A 17029-nucleotide genomic window follows, 5' to 3' on the forward strand; every position below is an offset into this window, starting at 1 on the left:
CGTTTTCCACACTATTTTAACAGCTAAAAAGTGCTTGGCTAACATAAATTTTTTGCCCCTGAGGGATCAAATCTTCGCCTCAGTCTCAAATGATTATGGCACTTTCCTCACTCTTGTTATAACCTATTCTACATGTCTCTCAAGTATCTCCCTATCAACTGGAAAAAGAAATCAGTTGGATTTTTTTAAGGCTTATCGATTCAGTAATACTATTCTTTCGTTTTTCCACAAATAAAAGGCCAATGTCACTGTAGTTCTCAATCAAATTTTCCCACAGTGAAACTTCGATGAATGTATGAACACAGTGATGTAAAATGAATATATTTAAACAACGGTCTATCCCAGAGTGTTTTAGCGATGCGTTCTGGACAAAGTAGAAGAAATGCTTTTTTTAATGTCTTAGTACTTCGGCATTATTCAACGATGTTTCCCAAAGCCGAACTAATCTCGCAGTTCTTCCTACCATTTATGAATTGATGATATAAATTCATTTTATTATTCAGAAACATTTCCTTAGTAAAATTGTATGACTTTCTTCTCTTTTTCCCATATTTGGAAATGTCGGTTTCTTTTTTTCCAGTTTTTTCAAAACTCTGATCTACCATTCTTATGTCTTCGAATTAACTTGATGCACTATTCATGCACACTTCCAGCAGCAATCAAAACCAACAGGCGTGCATAAATTATGAAGAAAAAAAAATACTTCAGCTATGACAAAATATCAACTACAGTAAGTAATTTTACCATTCTAATTTTATCTAATCTAGGTTGATTTGGCTTTTATGTTCACAGTTCGTAGACACAAGCCGAAAGAACTTTCTACTACAGATGAATGTTGAAATTCTTCATTCTGATGATTCTAAATAGAAGTTCCTCCATTTCTTTCGCAATTCAACAAAACTAGGGACAAATCGGCTCCTGGCATCACAATCATTAAATGACAGTTCTGTGCATATAACTATCGCATGATGACTGATTCACAGGAGAGTATATTATATATATATATATATATATGTATAGATATAAGATACATATAAATTAGGTCAAGCATATAGGCCCACTAGCGATAAGTGTGGAAATATTGCAGATTCTAAATCTATAGAATACGAAATACTTAGTGCGAGAATGATGATGAAAAACCAAACATCAAATTAAATTACGAAAAGCAAGCCTCCGTGAAGTACATACTTTACGGCGGGCAACAAAATAACTTGAAGCACACTTTTCACGACATGATAGACAACAGCTACCTATTACCTGTTGTTAAAGCGACGGATTTCCACCTCAACAAAAACAACAAAGTTATCTGTGAAAACAAAGCATGAGAATCTGTAAAGACAAGAAAAACAAGAATACTCATATCGTCCTTAACTGCAGTTTCGTTTTCCTTTACACATTTACAGCAGCTACATAATCTTCCCTTTTAGCATTAAATTTAGTTTCCTTACAAGAAAAACAGAAAATTTTGCCGTAATACACATTTGTAAATATATAGTTTTTATAAAGTTTCTGAATTTCACTTGATTCACAGTAACATCCGACTGAGATTTTTCGTTTTGCTTGTGAAAAACAAAAGTATTTCATTTCACGCGTTTGTGTAGAAAAGGTAATTACTCTGAATGCTATCTCGTCTGAATGTATGCATTTTGAATCCTTCAAGCAATATAATATTTACTGAAACTCAGTTCATCGAAACTATTATCCTGAATTCCCAGTTGCATTACTTTATTCTTAACTACAATTTTCCTGAACTATCTTCGAGTAGAACAGATCCAAATTAAAAATTTCCACATAACTAAAAAGGTGTGGACCGTATTTTCAATTCACCTTAAGAGATGCGCTCAAAAAGGTAATATCGTTTTGTGAATGCTAAGTAAGATATAATAAAATGGTCCCATTTCTCATAATGTCAGCAGGAAAATCAACGGGCTCAAGTGTATGTGTGAACAAAAAGGAGGAAAAACTGCGCAACCCGAGGATGATTATAGTATCGAAAAAATCCATAACATTTTAAGCTCATTTCCATTCCCTTTCAAAAGCAAAAGATTTCTCAAAAATTTCTCATTTCGCTATATTTTCTTGTACCTTTTGATCTTTCTTACTTAATCGTTCCGAAACAATAAAAAGGATTAATCAATTTAATTTTTGAGGAAAATCTGTAACTCCCACGTTTAGAAGTAAATTAAACATTTCGAAATTTATTAACCTGCAATCCGCTACAATATTTACGATAAGATGAAGCAGTACCCTAAGCCAGCTCATTATTCAATCGCGAGTCATATTTTTATCAACGAAAGTGAAGCAGATTAGCTACAATTACAAAAATCTTTGTTCTTTTTGCTTGTCTAATTTTCTGAAATAACATAAAAATGCAGTGACAGTACCGTTTTCTTCATAAAAAGAAAAAAAGGCTCAGAATAGTATTACAAATATTTTTTGGTTTAACAATTGTCCCGATTGTTATTAAACAATTCACCAGAATGCGTCGCAATATCGTGATGTCTTACAACATAGAATGTTACCTGCGCATGCTCAACATATCTGTTTCGTTTTTTAAATAGAAAAGAACCATCTTAAGTTAACTAATCCTTTTTCGATCAGATTTGGCTATCAGCTCAACAACTAAGTTGACTTTTATCGAAGTAGTTGTCAATTATTACTAAAAATAAAAATAAGTGGTGAAAAGTGATTCTTATTGAAACTAAGTAATACAATCTGGATCTGGGAAAGAAACGAGCAACGGTGTTACAAATATCAGGCGAATTTGAATGATGTGACAAGTGCTTAATAATTATTTAGTTTTAGCATGATGAAAAAATGAGCGAAAGTCTGAATACAGCGAAGTGGTCGAGGTATAAAGTAAGTTCCTGCTATAGGTGTTGTTGCATGCTGATGAAATGGAGTAACATAAATTTCAAATAATTTAAACTTCTCTTACAAGCTCCATTACATATCCTCTGGCGCTTCCGGAGGAGTGGGAAGAGGAAGAGATGGAGGAAACGGAGACGAAGAGGAAGCAGAGAAAAATACTGAAAAGTATTAGTTTGGTCTTACCACGGTCATTCCTTTCGGCTGCTGGTTCCAAAGAGGCTTTTCTTTTTATCTAAAACATCGACTAGCTTTTCACTTCTAAAATCCTTACCTAAACTGGAAATGTTTAAAGAAAATTTTTCGTGATTACTTAGGATTTTCATCGATTTGAAAACAAATTGCTTAAAAGTTGTAAAAGTAACGCACTGCTGCTTTACATTCTTCTCTACCTTCAAGAAGACCCTCTTCCCACCACTTTTTAAATGTTTGCTCATAATCTCCTTCGTCTCTCAGTATCTGCTTAACATATATATTTAAAGTGTTAGTTTAAGCCTCTGACCATAAATTTTACCCACGTGTTCAGAGAGCTCTCCGTCTCATAATTAAGTCCTATGTGAAAAAAAAAAAATTTCTAGACGACCTAAACAAAAAAGTATGGGTCGGAAATGATGTCAATAAGCTTATCCTACAGATCGCTGCTGGACTGTACAATGGCCTCAGTAAGCTCATGGCAAGCACTGTTTACGTAATCATCACTGATTGAAAATTTTTCCAAGCTTTAATCACCACATATTTTCTAGTATTTGTGGGGACAGATTTTCTCCTACCGTTTTATTTGCATTTTCGATAGAGTAGTTTTATTTCATTGGAGAAAAAGATTTCTCATTTTACTTCCCTTAAATTTCCTGCGGAAAAACAAAACTGAGCAAAAAATAGCTGAAGATTTTCGTAGACTAGATGGCTCTTTATTACAAATGTAGTGAAAAAAAGTTCAGTACTATTCATTCCATACACATATGTGCACCCATTACACAACCTATGTATAAAAGAGTCTTACAAGACACTCATTTACCAACAAAAATTCCAAACCATATTCGAAAAAATGTTCATCTTCTATATGTATCCAATCTTTTTTATAAAATGGCGCATTCCCGATTTCCAGTCTTATAGGAAAGCTACGTTTTTTTCTCCTTTAACTCTCTCATTTTAAGTATATGTGCATACAATTTTTTATTAGTGTTTTTTGATCGCAACTTCAATTAAGGGGTAGTATTCCTTCAATTAAGGAATAGCATTATCGAAACAATTTGTTAAGAAATTATGAGCTTTTTCCTGATTTTCTCGGTCCTGAACCGTTGAATATATTATCAATCAAATTGTCCAGCAGAGAACTATTACTTCTGTAATCTAAAATATTCGAGTGACCTTACCAGTGATGATGACCCAGAAAACAGTGGACTCCTTATTCATCTTCAAAGATCGGGATAGAGATACACTATAGCTTAAGGTTTACCAACATGTCATATAGCAGCCACAAACATAAAAACTGTTCACAATTATAATTTCCCAAAAAAGTCCGGCAGGTTCCGGTTAATTCTCCCACTGTTTGGTGGTAAGGAGGTTAAAAGGAAAGTTGAGAGACTTGAGGAGTGGGCTCCAAGTATCCAGGTATGCGACTGTGCATAAGAGTTTTGTCACCCGGTATGCGATTATCTACTTTTACAGAAGAGTTGAACATTAAAATCGGTGTCTAGACAGGAACAGATTATGTTTTGTGCTGTTGGGGATTAACCCACAAAACTTTTATGCCATAGTTACATAGCCATAGTAACTTTTATGCAATACCACACATAGGTTGCTGGATCTGTTCTATTACATATAAATCTTTTTTTTCGAATCCATTATTATGTAGTACCGGAAAAAAAAAAACACCGGCAATTGCAGATGTATTTGAAGCGAGATCATCACGAAAAACAACAGTAAATAGCCCCCTATGTCCCAAGAACACCGAAGATCCAGTATTCCAGTAAAAGTAAATTAATTGCTTTTTTCTTATCTTGAAATCAATCACTTAAAAACTTTTATTGATATTAAAACACAAACCTATGTACTGTTTTCCCGAAGAAATTCAACTAAGGATAATTTTCAGCTCATATTTTGTCTTACGTATACTTCACTTAAAATCCAGTTATGCTTAATCCTTTTCTAGATGTTAAAATCAGTGATCCAGAAAAGAGATTTTTTTATGTTAACAGCATTCATCCCCATCTGCTAGAGAGCAGCCTCAAAAGTGTTTTAGTCGTTCGAAGGATATCCTTTCCAATGAACAATCTATATCTTCACAATGTTATTCAAAAAATCCAAAAATCATTATTTAAGATTCACAGACTGATAATTTTTCTACTGATCCATAAGAAATTTCCCCTCTCATACTATAATCTAACAAATATTTAGCGATTTCAGTCATTTTACTCCTGTTCATTTTAGCAAGGCTATTACGTGGGAGGACGTGGCAGTCATTGTAGTGGAAGCATAAAAATACCGCTTCAAAATGCAATCAACACGCGCAAACGAGCAAGCAGAACTTCGCTGTGTGGGCAGGTCATTTTTTGAACATTTTTATCATCAATTCGCGAAAAAAGTGTAGTTCTTTATTTAACTGATGAAACATGCAACTCAGACAGAGCTAGTTGTGCCCAGCCCTTTTTATTGCTAACTAAAAAGTTTCAATTCAAAATAAAAGTATAATTCAATCTCGAAATTGAATTGAAGTTCTAGATCAACAAAGAGATGGGATTAATATTGAAGCTAAATTGAAATTTTACTCTAAAAGAGTGAAATCCGTATATCAAATTGAAGCCAAAAAGAAGTCAATTCTCTATTTTCTCATACTAAACAGTATTTATCACTCGATCACGTAAACTACAGTTTTTTAAGCTTTTCCTCTGTATGACTGGATCACTGCTCAGCTTCAGCATATGCATATGGCTAACAGTATTCAGTCAGGACGTTCAGTGGAGAAGATTGTTATTTGCTGCCGGTGCTGCACTGTGTGCCTTGCTTTTTGCTGTACTTGGAGCACAGACAATACGAAATGCTAAACAGTTCATTCTTTTTCATAAGTTTCATGCCAAAACCTGCTGGAATATCCCTCATCATGCTTCGAAATTAACTACCTAATCTCCCTTATTAAAATTCCATAGCAAAATTCTGTTGGAAAGAAATTCAGTGAAATATCGCATAACAAAATAATTTTGGATAGTTAATTTCGAAGCAGGGAAATCCTCTAGAAAACTGCATATTGTTTAGACCGTGCGGTCCGAAGCGCAGATTTCCTTGGTATAAACTGAATTAAATACAGCGGCTTGAAAAAAAAAAAAAATTTCTGCTTGGCAGGGCAGTATATATAACTGTGTCAATCGTGCAAATGCTATGTCACTGAAGACTGCAGCACTGAATAATCTAACAGTATTAGTAATTAAGTATTCATGGTTCAAAAATCTCATGCTTCAGGATAAAACTAACTTCGTTGTTGTGAAACTGAGAAATTCCAGCACCAACCAAAAATTCATCGTTTTCACTGCATAAAAAGCGGAATAAAATTAAATAGAATGTACGTTTAAGTTTCGAATCTTGTAATACCTACGCATTTCAGATCACTCCCAGAAGTAATACCGAATTTAGCAGCTCGACGCTCAACTATTGTGAAAATATCAAGAAAATCGATGTGTGAGGGCAATTTGAATCAAGAGGAAAGTGGTACTACCAGTTCACAATAACCCTTGAATTCAATACAAGAAAGTGATGCTACCGCAGCGGTCGATCATACTTCATCACTTATACCCAATGTTTAAGAGTTAAAATAAAAAGATTTAAGATAATCGAGGGTAAAGGTACATCATGCATCTCAAACAATGACAGCTAAGAAGGCAGTCATTTCAGTCTAATTGAACAGCAACAATTTGTTTAACTTTTGTCAACCTTTCTTTTCAAAAAAAAGTTCTAAAATGAAAAATTACATTGGAAAAGATTATTTTTTTCCAAGATAACAAAATGAACCAATCCGCCTAAAAACGACTTTCAGTAATAATTAGTTTCAATTTGACCCTAAAAACAAAAATAAGCTACTTCGAGTCATCTAAAGAGAACGTTACCTATTAGCTTCAGTAACAGAAATCAGTAAATAAACCCTTGCTTGTCCCTCACTCATTCGCTCTTTGATAATGTTTAATGGAACTTGATTCAAGACGTTTTGATAGGAAAATTTGAGTGAGTTGAAAATTAGATTGTTCACTTATCCTCCAAAGCATTCACTGCTTGACTCTTTAACTGGTTTGCAGCATGGTTTCCACTACGTTTAGTCCGTTAGTTTGATTTCATCACTGATTAATTGAGGAATTGACAGTTTATTTGACATGATGAGACAATACAACAGCTTGATAACATTCAAGCATAGGAAAGGAAAAAGATGAGTGTTTGTACCCATAATCTGTTTAAATCCTATTCGACAAATGTGATGTGAGTGGTACAAGAGGGCCACATCACTAATATTTTGTAAACTATGAAATTTAACATCTGAACGAAAAGAACTTTTAGCACTCAGCATATGTGGCGTAAGTCATTTCCCAATTCGTTTCCTAGTTGCTTTATCAATCACCCTCACTATTGTACAATAGTGCTGAATGATTACTAAAAGATCTGAACCGTTTTAATGACTTTTATCGTTTTTATTTATCTAGTTTGGATTTTCAAAATCTCGCATACTTAATTCATTCTACGGATTTTTGAGTTTGACTAATGCTAGATTTGTGTATTAATATATGAACTCAATGACCGCTATAAGTACAAAGTCACTAAAGACTTTTGTGTGCAAAGATTTTTTTTTCGCGTAGGAGAAATTTTTGAAGCTCTTTCAACACCACAATTAAATTCGATTTAACTAGAATCAGGTCTAAATTCTTGAATAAATGAGACCGAAAATGTGAGAGCAGCTTACACCAGATTCAATAACCCTTTTTATCTATATATAAAAAGCTTGAATTCTGCTAACTATTACAATGTCATATATCCGCGAGATAATGAGAAAAGTGTTTTGGAAAAAAGTATCTTAAAAATTGAAAAATATCAATTTCTGCTTCCACAGAAAACCCATCAGTTTCCTCAAGAAACAAAGGAGCATCAGTTTTTCATGGCGGCAAAACGAACTGAAGCTTCAAATGTAGTGGGAATTTCCATTAAAAAAAAAACATAGCTACAAAATCCTCAGAATCAAGAGTTTAATCCTCTATTGTCAGTTCCAGTGGTAATTTCATTCGATGCAAATGGGTGCAAGAAGTAAACTAAGCAATAAAAAAATGATATGACTGAATTCATCTGGAGTCGAAATCTAGCTAATAAAAGAACTACAGAATTCGTTTTGTCACGAAAGCGTGGAACAAATCAGAACTGGAACAATGCGATATAAGGTTAAAAAAATCCACAATATTTACTAGTATTCTTACAAGAAAACACTTCATTCAATTTATCTGTAAGCTAATTAATTTGAAGCAAAATAGCACATGGAAAGAAAAATTTTTTATCAAAATGAGAACCTTGCAAGAAAGACACTTAGCTTATAGATATAAAAAATAATGATACTATATCATCAATGATTTAATGATTATAATAACTTTGGTATCTTCACAATTGCTATTCAATGAAACATGCAAACAAAAGCAAACAATGGCTGAAATCATGTTAAAGCATGTTGGTGAGGTAAAGGACAAAAATAGACTAACCTTTTCACTGTCGATACCAACAATTGTATTCCTCAATTCGGTGAACTGTTCCTGAACGTAGCGCATCTTCGCATAACAACCATCAATGTGTTCACCAATAAGATCTCTTTCAGCCAGATCTTTTGCCTTGATAAATTGCTGTTCCTGAATTAGAATTTATCATACAAACTCTACTTTAGATTACCGCCTTCAGAAAATTACATTGTTTTTATCTGCTTGCCCAGTACGTGGTGGCAGATTATTTGAATTTTAGACCAGGTTTTTGACTCATTAAGCACAAACTTTGATTCCAGGCCCCATTTCTATGTAACTATATCGGTAATGTAAGTTCTATTAAACAAAAGCAATTTCTGTTAACTCAGTAATGTCAACAAAAATCGTTTTTAACAAGAGTCGCATGAAGCAATCAAAATTTGAAAAATTTTCAGGACTATATGACGTACCAGCCGTTGAATCTCTTCGGCCAGAACGCGCTTCTCAGCTACAGTTTTCTCCAGCTCGTCTTCCATCTTGGTGATCGCCTGACGCTGGCTGATTCTGCGACGTATCTGTAATTGCAAGAGACTACAAATATAATGTTTTGATGAACTGCAAAAGATACTTATTATATAGGAAATATTAAAATAAAACAAGGGCCTGGAAAACTCACATTTTTCTCAATAGCCATCCACTTTGCTTTCGCCTTGTTCACTTCTAACTTTGTTAAAGGAACTGCCCCACGCCCATAACGCAATGGTGCTGGTCGCATGCTCCGCTGTATTCCACTTCGTTCAGTTTTACGATCATAAGCACTAAGCTAAATTTTCCACCATCAAAACGATTCATAAAATACATATCCAGCATAAAAGTTACCGATCTACTTGCCTGACGAGCCTGCTGGCGTAAGCGATTAACTTCGTCAGATGATCTTTTCAGGAAGTCTTCTCGTTGACGGTCTTTGTTTCGAAGTTTTTGAATCAAATTGTCTTTCTTCCTGAAATTACTGCCTTAAGTTATGAGTGCAACTTATTATAGTGAAAAGTTTTATTGAATTGTAAGCACAGCAAAAGACTTTTAGGAAATGATATAGAAGATAAACAAGCAGAACAAATTAAATAAATGCAATCGAAAACTGGAGTTTGATAAGATTGTATTGGCAAAATGACCTAGATTCTTTTTCTAAACCAGCTAGCTTCTTCATGTTTGCTAATTCAATTGCTTTAGCACGTCTAGCTTCTTCTTTGATTCGCTGCATCAGTTGAACCTGCATCAAACATAAATTTCCATTACCGGTATATAGAGCCAAGACGCTTTAAGCCACTAAAATTTTTTGAGAGCTTTAGGAAATAAAAAATAACTAGGTATTACGAATCTAAAAAAAAGCCATACTAATGAATTTCGACCTCCACTAAATTTACCTTTGTTTTCTTCAATTCATTTAGTTCGGTCCTCAACCGCAAAAGCTGTTGTTGTTCTGCAACTTGTTTTGCTTGCATTCGGCGATGTTCTCGCTCAACAGACTGCAATTTCCTGAATTCATCACGCATTGCGGTTAACTTCTTCTCGTAATTTTCGCGAATCTTGCGAACTTGTTCTGCATCAATAACTTTCTGTGAGTGTTTTGATGCTGAAAAACGTGTATAATTAAGGAAAACAATTAACATCTTTACAAAGATAAAAGAGTTAGTGTACAAATTCTGTGGAAATGATTTTAATAAAGACATAAAGATCTCATAAAGAGCAACAGCACTTAATGAATACTGCAAAATCCCGTTATATCGTTCTATTTTTTTTAAGATAAAAATTTGAATAGCTGTTCTACCTTAGTAAGATGTGGAATACATTCATCTAATACGAATGCTCGTTGCAATCCTAGAATAATTATACATTCACTCACCCATTTCAGCTAATACTCGATCACGCTCCACTTCCATTTCATTTATCCGTAATGAGAGTTCTGCCAACTTCTTCTCATACATGATTTGGACCGTAAATTTTCAAGTTTTTAAGATAAAATCCGTACAACATATAATATTATGAAATGATTAAAGAACAAATAACCCGAATTTTGAATGAAAGAAGAGAAAGTAATTAAACCTCGGCAAGACGCCGCTCACTTTGCTCAAGCTCAATGACTAAGCGTTCCTTGATGGATATTTCCGCTTGCAAGTCGGCGAGATCATCTCTGAGTTTGAAACATTCTATAAGCGAAAAGATTTTACACCAATCTCGAGATAAAGTGAAGTTGCTATTCTGAGGGGAAAAAAACTTCTAAATCATGTGAAAGTAGTTATGTGAAGCTGTAAATTAAGATAAACCTGTAGACTTCAACGACCGAAAAAATACCTTCTTTCCCTTGAAAACTATACTTTCATAAGTGAGCGATACTAAATTCGCAATGAATGACAAGAACTCTATAATGATAAAAGGATATCACCAGTTTCCGCTTCATTTTCCACTTCGATGTCATCATCATCTTCATCCTTCAACTCTTCATCGTCCATCTCAAAGTCATCCATCACCATAATAGATTTCATTACACCACCCGCATTTATCTTCATTTCATCATGATTTAATTTCTCCTCCTCATGTGAACCTTAACATCAATGAATAAAGGTGTAGCAAACATCTAATGAAGACAACCATCCAGAAAAACGCCAAAATCCCATTAAAAGACCTGTAGTCAAAAAATCATTAGTATCAGCAGTTTGATTATTCAGAATTATTTGTGAAGGACAGAAAATGTGCATAACAAGCTTACTTTCCGTTATACTTTGTTTCATACGCTTAATATCCGCTTTTGCTTCCTGGATCAATGAGGAAGATGGAGTGGATGTTATGACTCTTTCTGCATCATTACCCGATGAACCGTTGATTATATCAGCACAGTTGGCTAAATAGTCCACAGGCATTCTTGGTGTGTTATTCGCTGCCATCGCTTTCAAACGATTCACTTGCTGGTGCAATTGTTCATTTGTTGCGTGCGACTCCATTAATGCACATCTAAATATTTCTGTCTTGATTTGAATAACAGCTTATAATTCAGCATATGTATTGAATGAATGAAACTAGGATTTTTTCATATAGGAATTTCATTTTCGAGAGATTTGAAAAGGAAAAGGTGGATATTACCTCAGGGATTCGAGTTCATCAAGGTAAACGCGCACACTATTACCAAATGCATCGTCTTCTTGTTTTCCTCCTTCGTTAGAAGTGCTCTCTACAAAAATAATCTATGAACTTTTATAATTATGGAACTTATTCAACTGTGTGTTTCTTTAAACGCTTACCAATACATACTTGCCGATTCTGATTCTCCGGAAAACGCATTCTTGAATGTATTTCATCTTTTTCGGCTAACAGCTGAACATTCCGAGCTCTTAGCATTTCAACCGTTTCTTGTAAGGCCTTGACCCGAATTCTCAACTGACTTACATCTGCCTGGAGCAAAAATTCTGATCGCTTTCTCAATAAAATGAATTAAATCCAAGAAATTTTAATAACTTCTTTAAAAAGAATCGACGAAAAATTTTAACATCCTGCTATATTTAGAAGTCTTATTCCGTGAATGTGTTAGATCCAGCTTATAAGGCTGGATAAGCTTCCCACTACTAATCTTGAATATCATACAAACGGAAAACTATCGAAAACTTTATTTCTTTTAAGTCTTCTATCCACTAATTATTTATGATCAAACCTGTAACAGTACATTCTCTCTATACTGATCGTTGAAGGACTCGACACCATCTGAAACTGTTATCCGACCCTGTAAAATATTTCATCTACTAAACTTCTAGAGGTATTTATGAACTTGGAGTACAATGTTTTCCCTATTTTTTAAAAAACAAAAAACAGTGGTAAATTGAGCGCCCACGTTAAATTCATAAGTTAAAATATACAGCAGTACAATAAAACAATAACCTGTTTGAAGTCTAATAATTCAGCCTCTAATTCGGCTATGCGCGAGCGCAAACAACCAATTAATTTGCTTGACTTATCTTGATTTGCTATAACCTAAAAAGTTAACTGCACAAGTTAATCATATTCTAAATCCATAAATTGATATGACTAATTCTGTCTGAGCCAAAGAAATAAAATACCTTATTTTTGATATCTTTCGCTCGATTAGCGTATTTCAAGGTGTTTAGTGTTTCTACGTAATCGCAATCCGATGGACTGATACAGGCAATCATTAAAGTTCGACTAAAAACCAGTTCGACTATATATATATCATATTACAACACTGATTTCATAGTGTTCATTTCACCAACAAAATTCATGAAACTCACCTGTTCCCACCAAGTGAATCTTGAAGTAGACGAGTCAACTTTGAATCTCGATACGGTATATGTACTACTTTGTCTGGTGTTGTGGGCGTAGTTAATGCACATATAACATTACCCAATGCTAACTGAAATCAAAACAAATGCGATACCTGATAAAGTATTCTTTTCGTGATAGTCCTTACCGTCGAGTATAAAAAACTAATCAATTTTCTGAATTTTACGTATTAAAAAAATAAAAAATAAGTTGATACCAATCCAAAATTGATATTAATGCCTTCTTTTATCCGATCTCCAGTAGCACCAGTGCGTTTCAAACGCTCCGAACCAGCCAAATCAACGAAATGGAATTTGGCACTAAGAAGTTCCAGTTCAGTAGCAGGAGGCTCTTCCGATGCGGAAACATCGTCACTTTGTTCAGCAACAGCTTGAAGATCAAAACAAGGCTGAAATCAAAAACCTTACACTGAAGTACATAGTAATCGGGTGGATAGCACTTTCGTGGATTTTATAAGCTAAACGATGTACTTTGACAATAACTGTCCGTTGTTGTTTAATTATCACTGTAAAAATGGCATGTGAACGCGATGACTGCTCATTCATATTGGTTGACGCAGTTTTACGATTCAGCGCACCATTTTTCAAGACCTCTAGTGTCTAAAATCGAAGAAAACATGAAATTCCTATCTTGGAAAACATTTTTAAAATGTCAACAAATTAAAATATATAACTTACTAAAATAGAGAGCACTAAAGAAATCCTGTTCTAAAAAGTACTTCGAATATTTTGAAAACTGATTTCATCAAGTCATGGTTCAGTTCAAATATTATTAAACCTGTGAAGGACTTGTTACTGTAACTCGCGTTACACCATTTAAGAAGATTTCGCCCTTAGCGTCTTCATGAATACGAAGGCCTGTAGGTGGTCGTTCATGGCTTAATAAATCAATTATATCTTCATTGTACAACTGAAAAAAAAAAGTATTTTTACCCGAAAAATTCGATTATGTGAATGACGAAACAGAACAATAGCTGAAGAGAAACTGAAGATGAAAAAATTTTAATTTGGTTTGCACTTTACTAAGCATTTCCTTTGGAAGTACCTCGACGAACTGCGCAACAATGTCAAAACAAGGCTCTACGAAACCTTGCTCTAGAGCTTGTTGTTTGCGGGAATCCATTCCAGAAAAAAGATGCCTAATGGCGCGTGGGACTATACCTACATCTATTTCGTTCATTACATCCATCATATCAAACGCTGTACCCATCGTATAAGTTTTACCGCTGCCAGTCTGTAACACATTGCATTAGATTGCTTGGAAGTTTATGAACTCTCGTGCGGACTTACAAATAACCACGCATTTCTACAGATAACAGATGCATCTGATAAATTTAATTAAAAAGTGACAGGAAATCATCGCGTTGGATAAAATTAATGTAACGGAAGTGAAGCAGCACTACAGTAAGTCTATATAGTAACATGATTTCGATTTCGTGATTGAAGTGTACTTGGATATATATCTCTGTAAAACAAGTAACACACCTGACCATAAGCTAGAACAGTTGCATTGAAACCTTCAAAAGTTCCTTCGATCAAATTTTTAACACAATCATCATAAATTTTTTGTTGGTGAGTTCCAATATCAAAGGCATGATCAAATGTAAAGCTCCTCTCACCACCAATTGTTACCTGTAAACAAGACAGCAATTAACTTTTATGCAAATGAACCTTAATAAATCAGCTGCTACATTTCGCATATATAATAAAATTATGTGTTACTTCACGCGAATTTGTGCGGTCAGATACCTGTGCTTCTTTCTGTAAAACATTTGTGCAAACGTGACTGTTTTCAACTTTCTCTCGTTCAGATTGCGGCCTCACCCTGCAAATAAGTTAAAGAAATGCTGAGAAGTGCAAGTGGAACAAATGATTTATATACTATTTTTATTTGTTTGCCTTTTCATGAAGGTTCAGCTACTAGATGCCCTATTTCTGCAGTTATGGATACAAATAAAAAGATAACTTTGCAGTATTCTAGGATGTTACAGGCAGAAATTTTCCAACAATCCTTTCAGTAAAGCTTTGAAATTTACAACATTTTAGCCTTCAACAATAGTAATATTAATGACAGAAAACACCAGTAAAATAATGGAAAATAGTACCTTACTGCAACGCGTACACAACTTGGGTCACTCATTTGCGTGCAATCCGCTTTCTATCAATACTGAAAAATGCCTGTAACGACATGTGTTTTCCATATTTTTTAAAACTGTCTTCTAACAAACTTAAAGTTCACCTTAATTTGTTTAACGGTTCAACAAATGGGCATTCAATATCACGGTTTTTATTGATGAAAACAGAAGTCGAGTAATTTCCAAAATTGGAAACAAGAAATACATAGAAGAAAAGCTGGCACGTCTCAAAGTCTTCGTTGGATAGTGCACGAGATTAATGTCCAACCATGGAGAACGAGATAAAGTCGTCCGAAACAGTAGGACAACAGAAAAGCTGAATATGTATGCTGAACAAAGTGCATCTACAGTTTAACTTATAAAATCAACGGAGCGGTTGGAGAGTTTGAACCCTAAGTTACTTCCAGAAAAACCACTTCATAGTAATTCGTGCTAACCAGAGTACACTATATTGATGTCGTACTATAAAATACTGAAATAAAATGAATGCGGGAACGTAATAACAGACTAATTGCAGATGATCCCTGATCCCATACACTGGCCAACAATGTATTGAGACTTCACTATGAATGGCTTTTCAATTTTACTTCAGTCTTTATTCAGGAGTAAAGAGTAGGGTTGTGCATGGAAAAGGAGAGCGGGCTCTGTGGTTCTCACAGTTACTGTCACCATGTCTTCCAGTTTCAACCGACTGCTTTTCAAACGTCTACGTTGACCATACTAGACGCACTTCCAGATCTATCAAATCACTAGTGGCTACTCTGACCATTCTGGCCACTCTTCTGCTTACTACTTCAACTCTAACCCTACCCTGTCTTGCTATATCTACCACCTTCTAATGCTGCCACTTCCCTCTCGTTTCATCTCTTCAGTTAAAGCTTTTCCTGTCACTCTTTCCAACCACGTACTGTCTCGCTGCTGACATTATATTTTTTTAACCTTTCTGCGATATTATATTTCGCAAGAAATAACACCCCTCGCTTCTCTCCAGTCTCCCTTGTATCACACAGACAACACTTGGAGATTGTGAAAATCGGTTCAGCGTTTCCCGATCCATTTTTCTGCGCAACAAAAGATGCAGCAGTTTCGTCACCTTTGAAATAGTTCCTACTTCATATGGTGGTACTCTTTCCGGATTGTCAAACGAAACAACTTCAAAAATCGTAAGTATACTTCTTCCCTCAGCTTAAGGAATATCTGGCGCTCAGGTCACAGTTGAACCGTGATTCCTGTGAAAATCTTCCGTAACAAAGTTGTAAAGAATGACAATATAGAGAAATGGATTGTTGCAAACTGCGGAGAATTTTTTTACGAGCAATCAAAGTATTTGTTGCTTAGAATATATTCTAGGCAAAGGATTCATCGCACTAAAAATAAAACAAATGTTTTCCCATACTTAAAACTGTTGAATCAGTTACCTAATTTTCAAATCGTGCGAAAGTGTTTTCTGTTTGATGCTGGAAATGTTGTGTGCATCCGGTAGGCTAATTTCCATACAAATTCTTGCCTAATTTTGTATGTAAATCTCATATTAGCCGTTTTTACACGTAACTCACATCCAATATCAAGGGTTACTTCTTCCATCCGGACTCAGTTTTGAAATCAGTTTTATTACAAGCTCCAACGATCGGTAGTTTCCCCGTTTCCATTATTTCTTCAATTCAATTCGATTTTTATATCTTCAATTCGACCTCTAATTTGACACATAAATTTTCCGCTTTTTTTGACCCATAAAGAATTTATTCATAATTGTATTTGTATTCTCTGTATTCGCTAAGGAAACTGTTACCGTCATCAGTAAACCTTTATCAATCATTTTGCGTCCTGTGTCAGACAACATAAAAATTTCAATCAAACCAGGCGACATTTTTTCACTATATGGACTGCTGAATGTTAAGCGTTGACAAAGCTGTCCTTTCAAATGACTGAAAAATTTTTGCTGGCAACGATATAACCACAAATAGGGCAAACCCAGGATGACATTCAT

The 17029-nt window shown here is 34.6% G+C and overlaps 3 protein-coding genes across 3 annotated transcripts; 1 reads left to right on the forward strand and 2 right to left on the reverse strand.

Moving 5' to 3' along the window:
• Positions 1–2990: 2990 nt before the first annotated feature.
• Positions 2991–6590, forward strand: LOAG_00267 (hypothetical protein; the record flags this gene model as incomplete). The annotated part of the gene is made up of 6 exons (XM_003135807.1): positions 2991–3078; positions 3447–3530; positions 4319–4479; positions 5299–5412; positions 5749–5915; positions 6467–6590. The coding sequence occupies 6 exons, from the start codon at positions 2991–2993 to the stop codon at positions 6588–6590; spliced, it is 738 nt and encodes a 245-aa protein (XP_003135855.1).
• Positions 6591–8327: 1737 nt separating this feature from the next.
• On the reverse strand, positions 8328–15092 carry LOAG_00268 (kinesin motor domain-containing protein; the record flags this gene model as incomplete). The annotated part of the gene is made up of 24 exons (XM_003135808.2): positions 15013–15092; positions 14657–14732; positions 14393–14539; positions 13953–14141; positions 13686–13817; positions 13379–13507; positions 13105–13296; positions 12857–12978; positions 12668–12770; positions 12489–12581; positions 12265–12333; positions 11858–12008; positions 11700–11787; positions 11329–11570; positions 11005–11163; positions 10665–10768; positions 10465–10537; positions 9986–10194; positions 9734–9831; positions 9441–9561; positions 9238–9384; positions 9032–9136; positions 8589–8732; positions 8328–8336 (listed from the first exon to the last, which is right to left on the reverse strand). The coding sequence occupies exons 1-24, from the start codon at positions 15045–15047 to the stop codon at positions 8328–8330; spliced, it is 2937 nt and encodes a 978-aa protein (XP_003135856.1). The 5' UTR covers positions 15048–15092.
• An 884-nt stretch (positions 15093–15976) lies between these two features.
• On the reverse strand, positions 15977–17029 carry LOAG_00269 (hypothetical protein; the record flags this gene model as incomplete). The annotated part of the gene is made up of 2 exons (XM_003135809.1): positions 15977–16194; positions 16846–17029. 2 exons carry the CDS (start codon positions 17027–17029, stop codon positions 15977–15979), a joined length of 402 nt encoding a protein of 133 aa, XP_003135857.1.

The sequence above is a fragment of the Loa loa genome (genome assembly GCF_000183805.2).
Source record: "Loa loa unplaced genomic scaffold supercont3.48, whole genome shotgun sequence".
NCBI classification, from domain to species: Eukaryota; Metazoa; Nematoda; class Chromadorea; order Rhabditida; family Onchocercidae; genus Loa; species Loa loa.